Source organism: Oryx dammah, unplaced genomic scaffold (assembly GCF_014754425.2).
Source record: "Oryx dammah isolate SB20612 unplaced genomic scaffold, SCBI_Odam_1.1 HiC_scaffold_1, whole genome shotgun sequence".
NCBI classification, from domain to species: Eukaryota; Metazoa; Chordata; class Mammalia; order Artiodactyla; family Bovidae; genus Oryx; species Oryx dammah.
Genome location: NW_024070185.1, coordinates 28,455,106 through 28,475,190, shown reverse-complemented (window position 1 = coordinate 28,475,190; position 20,085 = coordinate 28,455,106). Strand labels below are relative to the sequence as shown.

The 20,085-nt window shown below is 38.9% G+C and overlaps 1 protein-coding gene across 1 annotated transcript in view; it reads right to left on the bottom strand.

Moving 5' to 3' along the window:
• Nucleotides 1-20,085, bottom strand: part of LOC120863678 (tetratricopeptide repeat protein 39B-like) — a 150,146-nt gene that overhangs the window by 9,146 nt on the left and 120,915 nt on the right. The window contains 6 exon segments of the mRNA XM_040240133.1: nt 1,192-1,308; nt 3,929-4,046; nt 11,112-11,220; nt 14,671-14,797; nt 17,707-17,798; nt 19,242-19,403. Of these exon segments, the coding sequence (XP_040096067.1) occupies nt 1,192-1,308; nt 3,929-4,046; nt 11,112-11,220; nt 14,671-14,797; nt 17,707-17,798; nt 19,242-19,403 (725 nt within the window).

The window sequence follows — 20,085 nt, the reverse complement described above, 5'->3', positions numbered from 1 at the left end:
CTCCACATGAATACCTATAGGCACCTCAAAATAACACAGTCCAAACAGAAATATGTTTTTTTTCCTCTCTTCAACCATGCTCCTCTAAGTATTCCGCATTTCAGTAAAGCATCATTGTCATCCTAGTATCTTGACACCCTCCCCCTCCTATCCCCAGTCAGGAATGCTCCTCATCCAGTCTTCTGGTGACAGATCTTCTCAGGATTGGCTTTAATTATGATAATCTCAACTACATAGCACCTCCTCAAGGAAACCTTTCAGAATCAACTCAATCTATAGTAACACCCAGGTACCTTGTATCATATCATAAATCTCAACGAAGCATAAATCATTGCTATTTTTCTTATCTGTGTATTTACCAATACCCCACAATTTAGAAAGCAGAAACACTGCCTGTTGATGCACAGTTGTTTGTCTAGAACCTTCTCTAGTGTCTGGCACATAATAGGTACTGAGTGAATACTTGCTAAATTTAAGGAAATGAACAAACCAATGAGTTATTAAGCTAGTTATGGCCTAGAGCTATCATGGCATTCTTTCTCCACTGCAAGTAGTGTTCAAAGCAAGCAGACCACAGGGTTTGTGTCCCCAATAAATGAACCATGATCACAGGTAATCTGAGCGCCATTGTCTACCAGGATTGATAAAGTGCTATGAAATTGCCACAATAGCCAGAAAGAAGAAAGAGTCAAGAAGATTCAAAGGGCTTCTTCAAATCAGAGGCTTTTTAATGAAATGAGAGAGATGGTGGAATATACCAAAAGTCAGCAAACTATAACCAAAATTATGGCCAACTCTGGGCACACCCGTTTATTTACATATTGTCATCTATGGCCACTTTCAATACAATGGAGACCCTCTACTGAAAAGCCAAAAGTGTTGACTGCCCCTTTACAGAAAAAGTTTTCTCACCCCTGACACAGAAGAGAATAGGTTAGAAATCTGTCCTGTAGGTTCCCCCAAATCACAACATTTGTAAACAGTCATAGGGTCAGGCATTAAGAAGCTTGAAAATTGCACAATTCCAACAAAAGCCACAAGTAGAAATTAAGCATAAGTTAGCAAAGGTAATAGAATAAATAATTTTTCATTGATATGTTCATCTTTAAGTGTATCAAGTTATTGCTGTTGTAAAAATAGTATTGATATTCCTGACTCCATAGCAATCAAGCTGCCATTACCACCACTTACCTTGCAGTTTCTAGGACCTTGATGGCCTTGTCAATTTCTCCTTGGTTTTTATACAAAAATGCCAATTCAAACAGAGTAAATGGCACTAGGTAGTGGTCATACTTCAGTAGCTTTTCACTAAAAGAGTGAATGAAAAGTAATTAAATCTAAACAGAAGAAGGAACATATTCTTTTCCAACATATATATTTTTCCCCATTCTTATCAAAACAGGTACAGCACTAAGTCTATTACTAGAGGAAAGCTGTCATTATACAGTTAAAGAATATAATAAACCATGGCAATAAACAGTATGCTTTTAATATATTACTTTTTTTTTTTTTGGTCTCACTGTATGGCATACAAGATCTTAGTTCCCCAATCAGGGATTGAACTCATGCCCTCTGCAGTGGAAGCACAAAGTCCTAACCACTGGAACACCAGGGATTTCCTCTATTACACTTTTATTTTATTCCTTAGTCTAAATCCAGCACTGAACATTGTTTCCTGCCTTTCACGTAGATAAAAACATGCAGATTTTTGAAGATTATCCTAGAAAGGACAAGACCATGAACATGTTCAGAAATGACTCCATTTAGAAAATTACTCCACTTATTTTTCACTAAGGTTTAACTCTCTTTACACTGTTTGTCTTATAATGCTTCAAAATGTCAAGAAAGAAGGGGCCAACACTTGTTTACAGCAGGATTATGAAAATTATCTGACTTTCCAACATCTATTAGCACTGAAACAAATAAGAGCAACACCCTTTTAAAAGGAGAGCTCAGCTCACAAGAACATAAGGAAGACTCTGAAACTGAAAACAAAACCAGAACTCTAATTGTGTCGATGATGCCAAAGCACTCCTGGGTCTGCTTCAGCCAAGGCTTCGTGTCTCTGTCCACACAGGAGGTGAGACCTTGGGCCCACATAATAATACGTACAGCAGGGGCTGAGACCACTACAGAAAGCTGGGGCCCAGCTCCATCAGAGGAAGGGTAGAAGAGGAGAACCCACTCATGGCACAGGAGGAAGCCAAGGACAGCTGGCTCTGTGGCCTATACTCTGTGTGCTCAGTTGCTTCAGTCGTGTCTGACTCTCTGCAACCCTATGGACTACAGCCCATCAGGCTCTTCCACTCGTGGGATTCTCCAGGCAAGAACACTGGAGTGGGTTGCCGTGCCCTCCCCCAGGGGATCTTTCCGACCCAGGGATCAAACCTCATGTCTCTTATGTTTTCTGCCCTGGCAGGTGGGTTCTTAACCACTAGCGCCATCTGGGAAGACTGGCCTATTCTCTAGGTAGTAAGAAAAAGCAAATCCCTTAAGAAATTAATAATCAATGGGCCTGTCCTCATCCTGAATTTGCAATTCAAATTTATGTAGCCTAAATGATCCAAGAACCTCTAAGCAACAAAATTAACATGAACATGGCCCAGGGTGAGAAAAGCCTTTGGGGCATCTGGCAGAAATAAAAGCACAGTGCTTAGAAAGAGACTCTTCCTCAGTCCTAGCCTCACTGGAGTCTCAAGATAAAACTCATTGAAGTTGAGTTCACAATCCAAAACTATAAAACACACCAGCAGACTATCCACTATGAGATTCAAAAGACACAACAAATAGCCCAAATAAGTCATCCTTTTGATCCTAATAACAGTGTCAATAAAAGGGAGCTCAGTGGATACTTTTTTAACATATTTACTAAAGACAGCATATTATTAATTTGAGAAATAGACATTGAGTCTTTCCTCTTCTTTTAAGGACAGCAGTCCTCCTACATTCTCAGAAAATATGGTCAGAAGAAGAGGATCAGTAGTTATAGATGGGAAAGCACATGATATAGAACAGAAGACGTCAAGCAGAAGTCTGTGGCTGTGACTTATTTGGTATACAGAATGGTTTCCAAAAAATTGAGCCAAGGTTTAAAAATCAGAAGATGTTACATAAAATTCAGATTCCAGGCTTTCAATGGTAAATAGTAGGGATTATTACTAGTGGGCCCACACTGTCAAGAATAATAATCAATTTGAGTTCAAGATTGGCGGTACTCTTTGGAGAGACCACACAATCTCCCTGATCTGCAGTGCCTACTAATCCACATTCCCACCATCACTCAGAAAGGTTACTTGTCTGGCCCCTGTAGATAACTGCATCTGCGACTCCAGATGCAGAGAAGAGGGCCAGGCAACAGAACCTTGACTCAACTCTCTAATTAGCAACGGGGCAGGACATCATCATCAGTGCCACTGAGGGGATAATACTCATTCATCCTAGAAAAATGTCCCTTGCCAAAAGAGAAGCTGTTATAGCATTTATCACAGTTGTTCTTTCCTGCCAAATTATCAAATGATGGTTAGTCTGTTTATTCAACTCTGAAACCCTAGGATTCAGGATCACAGTTTCTGGCACATAGTGGGTACTCAAATATTGGTAGAATAAATGAATGACAGACAAGTGCACAAATCAAAAAAAGTATCAGATGTTCAGTACATTACTGCCAGAATTTAGACAGACATCTGTCAGCTTGGCTGTAAATATAGCTTTCGTGAGTCACCTCTAAACACCACATGGAAAAGCATAAAGCCATGTTCACTTAGGTTATCATTTCTTTCTCAAAGAATAAAGAAAACATTACTGGATTCTCTTTCTGACACCACCAAGTAAAAAAAGGTTAGCAGCAGAGATAATAGCATCACTTTCTCACAGCGATTCCCCAGAAACCGCAATTTGCACTCAAGCTGGTTTCACTGTCTGCTTTTACCTTTGGACAATATAATTGAAGCACAATTCTGCTTGCAAGGGCCGCTGTAAGTTTTTCAGGCAGCATCCTTTTAGCAGTTTCACTAGGCAGTCGTCATCTACAGAGTAGTCGCTGGAGTCTTAAAGCAAAACACATACAGTTTACTCACAAAAACAAAAAATATCCTACTTAAGGGGCAGCACTAACAGCTGTTAGGTTTCAGAGGGATCATTTAAAAATTTTAAAATATATATGTTTAGCATTTTTATGCCTCATTAATTCAATGAAAATACTTCAAATGAAAAGAATATCAAGTTTAACACTTCAACACACCATTTGATTAAGGGGTTCACTCTTGCCTTTTTTCACTTTATCACTCTCGCCACTCAAAAAAATTTTTCTAGGTGCTCGCCTCTGAGTTAAGTGACCTTAGGTAAAATAATAGTAAGTTTGAACTGTAAATAAAGTAAGAGCTTTATTAATTTAATGAAAGGTAAAGCAGTGAGGAGCAAGCAGGAGGCCTCTTCCTGTGGCTCCAGCCCCTAACTGGGCTGGCTTCATGTGCAAGAGGGAAACGCTTCCATGGGGAGAAGCAGATGGCCTTCTCCCCATTAAAAACTCAGGAAGGAGGACACCCTCCCCCGATCATTATGTTTACAGCTTACCAGTTCTCCCAGGTTAGGTGCTTTGGGGGACGAAATTATGGCATAAAATTAGACAAAATGATCCTGAAATACATGTAAAGCACCTAGAATCCCCACAAACTTCTAACTGCGTGAGGCTACTATAGAGGATCTTCTTTCAAGACATTTTTCCTTTTGAAAATGACTCTACTACCTTCTATAGCCCAAGGCTAATACATATTAACAGAAGGAACCATATCGTGTGACATCTATCTGACAAAGGTGGCTATTTCACATCTATACCGCTTTTGAATTTGGGTTTTTCTTTTCTGCAAGTTAAGTAGAAATAAGACATTCCAAGACAGACTGATAATTTATACATTATACATTTCAGGCTGTGAGAACACAGGTGGGAAGGGACAAAAAACCAAAATGATGCAGCTTTGAGAGTCCTTCATACTGAAATACTCTTGCTTTCAGTACAAATATCAGAAATTACCATTAACGCATGCTGGTGTTTTAATCAGTAAACAGCTTGTCTATGGGAGGTTAAGGATGCTACTTAACCAAGTCAAAGATGGTTGCTTTATTTCTAGGTGCTGCAGATAGCTGACAATCACCTCTCACTTCCAAGATCTGACAAGTTATTCACTATGAAAATCACAAATATCAATACCACATTACCTTCCCTATTAAAGACCACCCCCGCCAAAAAAACAATCTATTTATGCTTCTAATCAACAAACCAGACTGGGGCTACATTTAGGATCTGCAGCTGATTGAATCCACGAATGAGAAATCTATGGATACAAAGGGCAGAGTATGGAACTTGAGCATCCAAAGACTGTGGTATCCACAGTGAGTCTTGGAATCAATTCCACGTAGAAAATAAGGGGTAACTGTACACAAAGGTCTTACTCAGTGGTGGTATGTATTAGTCTATACTACAAAGGATGGACATTCAAACATTAGAATTTATTCTACTGAACTAAAACTCTCATCTTTGTAGGAAAACAGAAGCAAGCTAGCCTACTCCTTTGGAGGAAAAAATAGCCTACAAATGTTTTCATTTTAAAAAAAGGGTTTTCTTTACCTCCCATTTCTCACATATACACTTACTTTAAAACATATTCATTTTTTCATCTAATTTGCAAATATGTGGCATTTAATCACAAATAATCCCCTTTATGACAGGGACAATGTTTTTTCTATTATCACAATGCTATACCTGGTATGAAAAATGAGTGTTCAAAGGAACAAATTAATGAAAAGTGGCCAAATTAGTTCCACAAAAATAAATACCAGTAAATTTGTTCAAAAGCCTTAATAGATTTTACTGAACTGCAATTTTCTGAAACCCATTTTTTGAAGTAAATTTTTATGGAGTTTATCCCACTCAAATCAAAGTAAATATTTTTCCTTTTGAAATTATTCTATATAAAAAATTGTTTAAAAACATCTTAAGCCCATTAGCATGCCTACTACCAAAAAACAAACAAAACAGATTAAAAAAAACAGAAAAGAAAATTACTAGCATTGTCAAGGATGTAGAGAAATTGAAACCTGTGTGTATTGTTGGTGGGAATATACAAAGGTGCAACCACTAGAGAAAACAGTATGCCAGTTCCTAAAAAAATTAAAAATAGAAATGTTACATGATCCAGCAAATCCACCTTGAGGCATATATCTAAAAGAACTGAAAGCAGCATTTGAATGAAATATTTGCATATACGTGTTCATAGAAGTATTGTTCCCAGGCAAAAGTGGAAGCAACCCAAATATACACTGATGGATGAATAGATAAACAAAATTTGGTATAAACACCCAACAGAATATTATGCAGCCTTAAAAATGAAGGAAATTCTGACACATGCTGCAACATGGACATACCTGGAGGATATTAGGATAAGGGAAATAAGGCACCACAAGAAGAAAAAGACTGCACGATTCCACCTATATAGAGTCTCTAGAGTGCCGAATTCACAGTAATAAAGAGTAAAATGATGATTGCCAGCCACTGTGAAGAGCAGGAAATGGGGAGTTACTGTTTAAGGGGTATGAAAAAGTTCTCAAAACTGGCTGCACAACTGGATCATACAGTTTAAAAATGGTTAATACGGCAAATTTTAGAGTGTGTGCATTTTCCTACATTTAAAAATGTAGAAGATAATATAAAAATGTAAAGAGGTTCATTTATCTATAATAAAGATAAAAAACTTTATATAAAATTTTTATATCTAAATTATAATTTATATATAAATTATAAAATCTATAATAGATCTAAAATTTTAAATCTATAATAACTCTATATTAATAGTTAATTAACAGATGCTTAATTAACTAATTGGGTTAATTAATAGATGCTTACTCCTTGGAAGAAAAGTTATGACCAACCTAGACAGCATGTTTAAAAGCAGAGACATTACGTAGCCAACAAAGGTCCATCTAGTCAAGGCTATGGTTTTTCCAGTAGTCATGTATGGATGTGAGAGTTGGACTATAAAGAAAGCTGAGCACTGAAGAATTGATGCTTTTGAACTGTGGTGTTGGAGAAGACTCTTGAGAGTCCCTTGGACTGCAAAGAGATCCAGCCAGTCCATCCTAAAGGAGATCAGTCCTGGGTGTTCACTGGAAGGACTGATGTTGAAGCCAGAACTCCAACATTTTGGCCACCTGATGTGAAAAACTCACTCACTGGAAAAGACCCTGATGCTGAGAAAGATTGAGGGCAGGAGGAGAAGGGGACGATAGAGGATGAGATGGTTGGATGGCATCACTGACTCAGTGGACATGAGTTTGGGTAAACTTCAGAAGTTGGTGAGGGACAGGGAGGCCTGGCATGCTGCAGTCCATGGGGTTGCAAAGAGTTGGACACGACTGAGTGACTGAACTATTGATGGGAATCTAAAGTTAGAATAATTTCAAATATGGAAAGCAGCCTAAATGCCCAATACTGAAAGAGTTGGTTAAATTATGATATATTATCTCCATGGAATGCCAGGAAGCTCTTGAAATTATTACAAGGGTTACCTAGAAAGAATTAAAACATTTATGATAAACTACTATATGATCCAGTAACCCCACCTCTGCATATTTATCTGGGAAAAAAAAAAAAACTATCTTGCTCATGTTCACTGCATTATTTACAACAGACAAGCATGGAAAAGATCTAAGTATCCATCAATGGACAAATGGATAAAGGAAATGTGAAATACATGTCTGTGTGTGTGTAAAATGGAACATTCAGCCATGAAAAAGAATCAAATTTTTCCATCTGCAACAACATGAAGGACCTTGAAGGTACTAGTGCTAAGTGAACCAAAGTCACGAACACCCTATGTTCTCACTTCTATGTGAAACCTAAATAAATAAAAGCTCATAGATATAGGGAATAGACAGGTTGTCAGGGGCAAGAGCTTCAGGAATAGGAGGAATATGTGAAGAGGTCAAAATGTACAAACTCCCAGGTATAAGGCAAAGGAGAAAAGGAAAGATATACACATCTGAATGCAGCATTCCAACGAATAACAAGGAGAGCTAAGAAAGTCTTCTTCAGTGATCAATGTAACAATAGAATAGGGAAGGCTAAAGATCTCTTCAAGAAAACTAGAGATACCAAGGGAACATTTCATGCAAAGATGGGCATAATAAAGGACAGAATGGTATGGACCTAACAGAAGCTGAAGATATTAAGAGCTGTCAAGAATACACAGAAGAACCGTACAAAAAAATCTTCATGACCTAGATAACCATGATGGTGTGATCACTCAGCTAGAGCCAGACATCCTGAAATGCAAAGTCAAGTGGCCTTAGGAAGCATCACTACAAACAAAGCTATTGGAGGTGATGGAATCCCAGTTGAGCTATTTCAAATCCTAAAAGATGAGGCTGTGAAAGTGCTGCACTCAATATGCCAGCAAATTTGGAAAACTCAGCAGTGGCCACAGGACTGGGAAAGGTCAGTTTTCATTCCAATCCCAAAGAAAGGCAATGCCAAAGAGCGTTCAAATTACTACACAGCTGCACTCATCTCACACACTAGCAAAGTAATGCTTAAAATCTTCCAAGCCAGGCTTCAATCGTACACGAATCATGAACTTCCAGATGTTAAAGCTGGATTTAGAAAAGGCAAAGGAACCAGAGATCAAATGCCAACATTCACTGGATCATCGAAAAAGCAAGAGAATTCCAGAAAAACATCTACTTCTGCTTTATTGACTACGCCAAAGCCTTTGACTGTGTGGATCACAATAAACTGTGGAAAATTCTTAAAGAAATGGGAATACCAGACCACCTTACCTGCCTCTTGAGAAATCTGTATGCAGGTCAAGAAGCAACGGAGAAGGCAATGGAAATCCACTCCAGGACTCTTGCCTGGAAAATCCCATGGACGGAGGAGCCTGGTGGGCTACAGTCCATGGAGTCGTGAAGAGTCGGACACAACTGAGCAACTTCACTTTCACTTTTCACTTTCATGCATTAGAGAAGGAAATGGCAACCCACTCCAGTGTTTTTGCCTGGAGAATCCCAGGGATGGGGGAGCCTGCTGGGCTGCCGTCTATGGGGTCACACAGAGTCGGACACGACTGAAGCAACTTAGCAGCAGCAGCAGCAAGAAGCAACAAAAGGAACTGGACATGGGACAACAGACTGGTTCCAAATCGGGAAAGAAGTATGTCAAGGCTGTATATCGTCACCCTGCTTATATAATTTATATGCAGAGTATATGATCCAAAATGCTGGGTGGGATGAAGCACAAGCTGGAATCAAGATTGCCAGGAGAAATATCAATAACCTGATATGCAGATGACACCACCCTTATGGCAGAAAGCGAAGAAGAACTAAAGAGCCTCTTGATGAACGTGAAAGAGGAGAGTGAAAAAGTTGGCTTAAAACTCAACATTCAAAAAACTATGATAATGGCATCCAGTCCCATAACTTCATGGCAAATAGATGGGGAAACAAGGGAAACAGTGAAAGACTTTATTTTCTTGGGCTCCAAAATCACTGCAGACGGTGATTGCAGCCATGAAATTAAAAGACACTTACTCCTTGGAAGAAGAGCTATGACCAACCTAGACAGTGTATTTAAAAGGAGATACATTACTCTGCCAATAAAGGTCCATCTAGTCAATGCTATGGTTATTCCAGTAGTCATGTATGGATGTGAGAGCTGGACTGTAAAGAAATCCGAGCACGGAAGAATTGATGCTTTTGAACTGTGGTGTTGGAGAAGTCTCTTGAGTCTTGAGAGTCCCTTGGATTGCAAGGAGATCAAACCAGTCAATCCTAAAAGAAATCAGTCCTGAATATTCATTGGAAGGACTGTTGCTGAAGCTGAAACTCCAGTACTTTGGCCACCTGATGCAAAGAACTGACTCATTGGAAAAGACCCTGATGCTGGGAAAGATTGAAAGCAGGAGGGGAAGGGGACGACAGAGGATGAGATGGTTGGATGGCATTACCAACTCGATGGACATGAGTTTGAGCAAACTCTGGGAGTTGGTGATGGACAGGGAAGCCTGGCATGCTGCAGTCCATGGAGCTGCAAAGAGTTGGATACGACTGAGAGACTGAACTGGACTAAAGCCAGGTATAAAACAACTAAGTCATGGAGATCTCAAGTACAGATGGTGACTACAGCTAATACTATATTGCATATTTGAAAATTGCTAAGAGAGTAGATTTTAAAAGTTCTCAACAAAAGAAAAAAAATTTTGTGGTGACTACAGCTAATACTATATTGCATATTTGAAAGTTGCTAAGAGAGTAGATTTTAAAAGTTCTCAACAAAAGAAAAAAAATTTTGTAATGATGTACGGTGACAGACATTTACTAGACTTACTATAGTGATTTTGCAATGTGTACAAATATCAAATCATTACACTGTACATCCAAAACTAATATAGTGTTATATGTCAGTTTTATCTCAATGAGAGAAAAGGTTATGATACAATAAATAAAAAAATATAGGCTAGAGTATGTCCAGATACACTATGATCATAACTATAAAAATAAATCTAAGTGGGCATAAACAGAAACTCTAATTGTGCATAGTAGGAAAAACATGGGTGACTTTTTTCACCTACATTTTTCAAATGCAATGTTTAACTTTTTAAAGGTATTTGTAAAGAGAAATCTCATTAAACATTTCAGCCCCATGCTGTGGCCAAAGTAAAAAGTGATCTAAACGAGGTGCTCATCCCTGGAGTCACAGACAGTAATTTAATCCTCCGCGTGTCACACTCCCCCAGTTCTCCACCCTCTGGCAGCCACTAATCTGCTTTCTTTATGGACTGATTTATCCTCGATATTTTATATACACGGAATCACACACACTGTTGTCTTTTGCCTCTGGCTTCTTTCACGGAGCCTAACCTCCCCAAGGCTCATCCGTGCCCAAGGCTCATCCGTGTTGTATCAGGTATCTTCCCTCCATCTTGACTGCAGTCAACCAGATACCTGCGGCTCAAGGTCTCTGTCCTCATCATGCACACAAATCAACATGAGCAGATGTGCACGGGGAAATGACAGGAAGGGGCAGCCGTAAAGGTTTCTAGGCTCTCGCTCTTCATACTTACTCTCGCTTTGTAGAGCTGCCTCGGCCTTTTCAACAGTTACCAACAGATTTTCAGAAAGGTCCTTTCTCTTGCTCACTAGTGGAAAACCATTCCAAACATACATCATTTCCTAATGATGAAAAATAAGAAACCATTCACAATTATGTGAGGTCATTCGGTGTTTTTTACAACAACAAAGCCGCGTATGAATGTTTTGCCTCAGTTGCTAGTGATCTCAAGAGATCATTTTTCTTAGCTTTCTTTATTTGGAGTTTAGTGATTTAATCTCCCCATTTTCACTTTATTTAATGCTTTTAATGCTTCCTGGCTTTTATACTACAAAATAGTTCAGTATATATAGTATATTGTGTCTTCACTGAAAAATTAATTTGCTCATTTATTTAACAAGTATTTACTAAGCACCTACTGGTATCCAATCCTTTTGGAAGATAAAAGATTACAGATAGAAATAAATATAATATTTTAAAATGATATTATGAACAATTTAAACATAAATTCTTGTTGTTACTCTTAAGTAAAGGGAAATATTTTTTCTATATCTGCCAATTGTTTACATAAAATGTTTCCAAGGACATCAGTGCAAATGAACATAGGAAATATTTTACCTGGCTCAGGTTCTTTTATATCATTAAAAACATGTGATAGTCCAGTAATGCGATCCAATATGCAGAAAATACATTCATTTAAAGGCCATATGGCAGAATGACAGCCCCTAAAAATGTAAACTAATGATTTCTCATTGCAAATTACATTTAATAGGCTAACAGATGAGAATTTTTCTTTTTTTTTTTTTTTTGGACCAAAAGCAAATGTGCTCTTGCTTGAAAATATTTTTCTAATCTTCCTGGTAGTTCAGTTCATATTTTGAAAGGTACGAAGTAAGCAGGATAATTAGAATCTCCTTGGAAATAAATAAATGGTAAAATATGTTAAGATTGTTTGAACAGCCTCTTACAGGGAAGCAGTAGAAACGAGGAAAATACACTGGAGTTGAGTGACAGCAAAGTCATCTTCACCTTTTGGGACTGAAAACTAAGATCACAGCACTCCTTTGTTTTACATCTAAATTTTCTTATTGCTAATCGTGTAAGAGTTCAATAACTTTTGGAATATTTATTTATACTGATGATGATTTTTTAAAATTTTGTTTTTATTGATGGAACATTTTATCAGAAAAAGAAAAGTATGTATGTGAACTGGTCATTTTATGAAATACAGATTTTGGTAAAATTCCTAGTTACCACAAATTCAAGCCAGTTCTACACACTGAGCCCTGGAGAAAGAAGTGCTCTGAGTTAACCGTCCTTAAGGCCCTTAGCAATCAGAGCAACATATACATCATATGTATACACAAGCATCTCAGCTTTAGGATGGAGAAAGGACTATGGTGCTCTAGAAAAATCCCAGGGAAGTTCTGTGACATGGAAAGAAAACAATCTCCCAGCATTAATCACGTGATAAAAATGAGGCAGGAATGGAGCTGAAAGGTGTCGTGGGTAAAACAGTAGCAGGCTCCCATATTGGCTGGAAAAGGAGGATGTTTGGTCATTTTTGTGACTTGCATTGTGTTCTTCTTTTTACCTGTGCTCAGATATGATTTACAGAGTGGCCATATTTTTATCTCATTGCATCACAGGCACAGACCAGGCACAACCTGGTCCGAGGGTGGTGTTCTCTGAGATTGTTTTTCTTAAGTAGGAAATACCCGGGCTGAGGTACTCGGTGCAGGCTAGCCCCCAATGGACACCTGTGAGGAGCTGCAGTTTTCTTTCTCACAGAATATTTAAACAACTCCTATAAGTCAATGTGGTTTCCCTGGTGGCTCAGCTGGTAAAGAATCCACCTGCAATGCAGGAGACCTGGGTTCGATCCCTGGGCTGGGAAGATCCCCTGGAGAAGGCAACGGCTACCCACTCCAGTACACTGGCCTAGAGAATTCCATGGGCTGTATAGTTCATGGGGTCACAGATAGTCAGACATGGCTGAGTGACTTTCACTTGCTTTGTGACTTATAAGTCAATGATAAAATAATAAATAACCTAATAAAAAAATTAGGGAAGTAAGCACATGAACAACAATTCATGAAATAAGAAGTAAAAATGAACAAGCACATGAAAAGCTCAATCACACATTAAAAAAATAAAACACTGTTGGTAGGAATTTAAATCAGTACAGCCCTTCTGGAGAGCAATCTGGCAATGTCCAAGTATTAAATGCATATGTCCTTCAACTTGGAATTCTACTTCTAAACATCTCTCCCACAGAATTATATGCCCATGTACAAAGAGAGCTATAGAAGAATATTCATTGTAGCCTGTTGGTGGTAATAAAAACTGGAAACTATGCACCTGTTAAAGGGGAATAATTGAATATACTCTGGAATCAAAAGAAAAAAATCAGGAACCTCCAAAAAAGGACAGCAGATGCAGTTTGCACTAAACAGTTTCCTTGTGTTACTTGACTACGCACACAAACTAGACCCCAACTGCTGCTACTGCTAAGTCGCTTCAGTCGTGTCCGACTCTGTGCGACCCCATAGACGGCAGCCCACCAGGCTCCCCCGTCCCTGGGATTCTCCAGGCAAGAACACTGGAGTGGGTTGCCATTTCCTTCTCCAATGCATGAAAGTGAAGAGCGAAAGTGAAGTCGCTCAGTCATGTCCGACTCTTAGCGACCCCATAGACTGTAGCCCACCAGGCTCCTCCGTCCATGGGATTTCCCAGGCAAGGGTACTGGAGTGGGGTGCCATTGCTGTAATTTGATATACTCAGTACTTTTTAAAGAAATCTGCATTAAGACCATTTAACTTGAAATTATGCTTTTCATGAAGCCTAACCTAAATGGCACACTGATCAAGAATGGGAGCTCTAGCATTAGTCTACAACAGAAGCCACCCGCCACTTATGGCTCTGGAGCAATGTGGCTGGCTCAAACTGAGACATGCTCTAAGCATAAAACATGCACCAGACTTCAGTGGATGAGTACAATATAAAAGAACGTGAAATCTCATTAATAAATCTTAGGGATTACACGCTCAAATGACAAAATCTTGCATGCGTGCATGTGTGTTGTTCAGTGGTTTCTGACCCCATGGACTGTAGCCTGCCAGGCTCCTCTGTCCATGGAGGTTTCCAGGCAAGAATACTGGAATAGGTTGCCATTTCCTACTCCAAAAATTTCACATAAACCGGGTTAAACCAATATTTTGAAAACGATTATCATGTGTCCTTCTACTTTTTAATTTTTTTACCTTTTGATTTTGAGGGTAGCAGCTAGAAAAGGTAGTTACATACGTGGCTTGCATTATAATTCAACTCAATTTCAAATAGGCCAACTCACCTCCTCTGCCTGAATTTCCTTATTTGTCAAATGAGGCTACAAAGAAAAATTCCTCTCATAGAGTTACTGTAAGACTTAAATATTTTATAAATAGCCTTTATCAAACACAAATGATTTTTAATCGAGCAAACTTCACAACAAAAGTTAGATGTTCTCCCTGCCCCTGAAACTAGATAATGTATTTCTAGGATGCAAAGAGTAAGTAAATAAAGGCAGATACCAGGGCAGGCAAAACGAGCTTCACAGGTGCTGGCAACGAGGGAGAGTAACGCCGAGCCTTCCTCACAGCAAACTTCTCAGTAGGGATCGATTTCCCAGCAATTCTCTGCTTCAAGCCATCCACCTGTCTGTGAAAAGCCCCAGTTCCAGTGAAAAGTCATTAGAACACAGGCAATATTTATACCTGTCCCTGTTATGCTGCGCTCCCCAGAGCAGTGGATCAGCACCACCAGGAACCCTGTTCAAAATGCAAATTTAGGCTCCACCCCAGACCTAATAGTGGTTTCCCTGGTGGCTCAGATGGTGAAGAATCTACCTGCAATGTGGGAGACCTAGGTTTGATCCCCGGGTCAGGAAGATCTCCTGGAGAAGGGAATGGCTACCCAACCAGTATTCTTGCCTGGAGAATTCTGCGGACAAGAGGAATCTGGTGAGCTACAGTCCATGGCTTCTCTGATAAAAGTGGCTCAAAAGAGTCATCAACTCATGCATAATTTGAGAAAATGTTTCCCAAGCGTAGGTGATTTTGAAAACAATCAGCTAAGAACATATAGCATGCTTACAATTTTCCTCTCAAAATTCTAAGAAATTCCAATTATAGAATTCACAAGCACAGAAAAGTGAGAATAGAGGCTACATATTTGTAGGGCACTTTCTCATACATAATCTTGCAAATGCACCAAACAGGTCACCAAGAAGGAATTTAGGGAAATATCTAATTACACCACTGAAAGAAAGAGGAAGATGCAACGAGAGAAAAAGCATTCCATAGGAAGACAAGCTTGTGTTATGTTACTTCTCAGCACAATCTTGAGATATGGGTTTTTTTAATTGAAGTATAATTGACATATAACATTACTTTTTGGTGTACAAACGGCTACGGTTTTAAACCAGAATGACCATCATGAATGTTAATTAATATCAGTGGAAAAGGCAGTGGACATACGAGGTGGGGGTTGAGGGAGACGGTCAGAGGCGTGCAGAGGACATGAAACCTCCTGATTTAAGGATCACAGAGTCTGTAATGAAGAGAACATTTGGGGGGATTCTCCTCTCAGTATCTCAACAAGTTAGATGCTATCACACATATAGCAGACTTCAAGCTTTTGCCTGAAAATAACATTAGTTACATGTTTCACAGAAATTATTTTGATGCAGAGAAAATTTATTTTGGAGCGGAGGAAACTGAGATGAAAAAGATCCCAATATATCTTAAAATTCCATTCCATTTGTTGTTGTGTGTGTGAAACAAGGAAATGCATTTTACCAGTAGCAAGTGGCATTCCATGGCTCCCACTAATGTACATTCTACAGTTAGTATATACGTGGTCTAGTTTCTAAAAAGCTGACAAAGTTGTCCTGGTCATACCTTCAAATCTGTCCTGACAAGTCTGAGGGTGCAGACAAGCCATTAGTTCTCATAACGTGGCCACAGAATATAGTATTCTATTAAAAGTGTTTGTCATCAATTATGTTTAAAGAATGCAGTGGGGCTTCTCTGTTCCCCTAGCTGCCTCATCTCCAGAGGTCACGTCCTCCTTTCTACCACAGCCACCCACTCCTACAGTTGTATCTTAGGCCACTTCATCATCTGTAACTTTTCTACATCAGAGCACAAACTCAAGCACACCAACCATCCTCCTCATTATAACCTTGGCTGTTCTAATGAGACTTCTGGTCCTCTTGTCTTTCAACTTTCTCCCCACTCAGCAGTCTCCTTTCTCCCCATCCCTCCATACTCCTGCTTAGCCTGCTCTGCAGGCAAGCTTTACTGCTGCAGGCTCTAGCTTATTTCCTAGACTCCCTTGCCAGTGCCTAGTTGTACTCATCTTCCTGCAATGAGAACAAGTTGGTATCACTGTACATTCAACACCAGCCTCCAATGAGCCCTCGCACCGCCTGCCATTCCCCGTCCTGTGCTTCTCTCTGTTTCACTCCCTGCAACAATGATCTCAAACATTCTCCATCCTCCTCAGACCTCCAGCCCACTCCTTTCTCTTTCGCTCTCAACAGACAGCCCTGCCTCCACACACAAGCTGGCATGCCTCTGAGCCTGCTCTGGACTTCTTCCTGCGTGATACAACAGAGGACCTGATCCTCCCTCTAAATAAAGCCGGTCCTGCCATCAGTGCTTTGGAGTCTATCTCCTCCTGACTTTTCAAGAGCCTTACAAAGGTCAGTTTTCCCATTTCTCACTTGTATGTACAACTGTCTTTCTGAACTGAGTCCTCCCCAGTGGTTTTTGAGAATGCCCAGATCTCTCCCATTAATATATTCTTTGATATTACATCTTCCTCCAGCTTTCTCTATCACTGAATGTATTTATGCTTAACTCTGTTCATTTCTTTGTATCTCATTCACTCTTTAGCCAACCCCAGTCTGGTTTCCACCTCCATTCTATTACCTTATCATTTCCTGCATGGGATACTAATGATCTCTGTGTCACTAAAAGACATCTTGTCTTATTTTTTAAGCCTACAGCACATAGTATTCCCAGGCAGCCTCCCATCCAAGTACAAACCAGCCCCGACTATGCTTTGCTTCCAGGATTAGACAAGATCGGACGTGCTCAGGGTAGTACGGCCAGAGACTTCGTCTTATTTTTTTTTTAATTCTGTATTCTGTGAGACACATTTTGAGTGATCCTGGATATTCGTTTTACTTCGGCCCATATACAAAATGTCGCATTATATCCTGCCAGTATCAGCCTTGCTTTAGTTCGTTTAATGTGCAGTGCCCCTTCCTGCTGTTCTTTGGTCTCAAACTGTATCAACACAACTCTCCACCTGCCTCTGCAGCTCCTTCAGACCTCATCTCAACTATTATTCCCCCTACGCTCTAATCTATACCTCTCCTCTCAATGGGGAAGAGGGACAGGGTAGTGTTGGTGATACAAGTATTACGGGTTTTTGCCTTGCTACTAGCAGTTCCAATCATCAGGAGAGGAAAGAACATAGGTTTACTAGGGAGTTTTGAATGTTTCGACATACCTAAGTGAAGGTGTGGTACATAGGTCTGGAACGCATCACGAGCTTACCTGAATAAAGTTATCACATCCTCTCTCGTTGCTACCACATCCTCTTCTGGAAGCATACTCAAAATTGCAGCTTTTAAGAACACATATGTTGCCTTGAGAAAAAGAAAAGCAGTAGTTAGAGAGTACCCTAGGTACATGATATTTCCACCTTGTAAATCATGAATGACCCACAGGACTTCCCTGGTGGTCCAGTGGTTAAGAATTCACCTGCCAATGCAGGGGACGTGGGTTTGATCCCTGGTCCGGAAAGATCCCATATGCCATGGGGCAACTAAGGCTGAGCACCACAACTACTGAGCCCAACAGCCACAAGTACCGAAGCCCCCATGCCCTAGAGCCCATGCTCTGCAGCAAGAGGAGCCACTGCAATGAGAAGCACACACACTGCCACTAGATTAGCCCCGCTCACCACAGTTAGAGAAAGCCCCCATGCAGCAGTGAAGACCAGTGCAGCCAGCAACAAAGAAATAAACAACAGTGTTTAAAAAGAATGAACTACAAATCTGCCAGATATAGTATCTGAGGTATCAAAGACAAAAAAGGGAAATGAAACCTCTTGCTACCTATCCCAAATAAGATCCACACTTTCCACCGAATTTTAGCCATTCTCCTATTATACAACTTTAATGTTCATAGATGAGGAAGTGAACAAAATGAAAAAGAGATCATTATCTCATTCCTCCCAATTTCTCACAAATGGATCAGGTTTTTAGAACTTTTTAAAACTGAAGTTTAATTGATTTACAATACTATATGAGTTTCAAGTGTACAATATAGCGATTCCATATTTTTATAGATTATACTCCATTTAAAGTTGTTATAAAATATTGGCTATATTCCCTGTTTTTGCAACCTTGTTATCTTATTTATATCTATTACTGTGTACCTCAATCTCCTTTGCCTATCTTGCCACACCTGTTAGAATAGCTATCACCAGAAAGACAACAAATAATAAATGTTGGCAAGGATGTAGAGAAAAGGGAACCTGGTATATTGTTGGTGGGAATGTAAATTGGTATAGCCATTATGGAAAACAGTATGAAGATTCTTTAGAAAATTAAAATAGAACTACCATATGATCCAGCAATTCCACAAAAAGATATATACATCTCAATGCTCATAGCAACATTATTTACAAAAGCTAAGATACAAAAGCAAACTAAGTATCCATCAACAGATGAATGGATAAAGAATTCATTTTTATTATTATGAAAAGCTTCATTATCAGGACATCAAAAAGTCTACAAAAAATTATCAAAACTTGATATTTAATCATGTTTATATATAACTGAAATTCATCTTCAGAAATAAAGCCTCTTTGCTGAAAAGGGCTGCTTAGATGGCTTTTAAAGCATATAGTGCTGAAGACAGTAGTTATACAGAGCAGGTACTTAATGTGTACTTCTTCCTTTGATGGATCTCTATGTTGAGAAAACAGTGTTGATGTCATACTATTGAACAAACAATCCTAAGTGAAAATTATTCTGTACACTTATTTCCAAACAGATGACAGTAATGAAAGTACTACACTTTACCTTGGACCATCTACTCTCTTTGCAAAGCAGATCTGAATAGTAATATGCCTTCCTCCAGTTTTGTTGGAATACAAAAATCCACATCAGCTCCCAGTAACAGAGATGGTGAAACTGTTTCCATTCTTCTTGAACTGAAATGCATTTTCGAAATATCTCTTGTGCCTATAAGTCAATTGCATAAAGCTGATCATCCAGATATTAGACAAGGAGATAATAACCTAATGGAAAAATACATAAAACACTTTGTACAAAAAGAACAAAATCATGACTCATTAAACCACTCAATATGACACGCTCCTTTCCTTACATGCCAACAATGCAGTTAAATTCTGTCTCCTTATTTAACTTTGTGAAAGGGCTATGGAACTTTACAATGTGGGAGTAGCAAAATTCCTTCCTTAAGTAAGACATAAAATACAGAAGTCCTTTAAGAAAAAACTGACAATAAATTTATAACTTTCAGAGGGTACGATATACCTTAAACCAAGTTTAAGGCAATGGACAGGCTGGGAGAAGATATTGCTATATACATAACTGGCAAAGAATGAACACTTATCATACAACAATTTTACTAAAAAAGAAATAACAATTTTACTTATCATATAACAATTATCATACAACACTTATCATACAATTTTACTAAAATGAGAAAATTGTTAAAGATATAAATAGGAAATCAGAGAAAAAGATATATGAGTGACAAATATACATATGATGGCTTTTTTACTGGAAAATATAAATTAAATTTAGATTATCATTTTTCAGCCATCATACTGGAAAAATAAAAGATAAATAATGACCAGAGTTGGCAAAGAGCATTGGAAACAAGTACTCGCAGATCTTT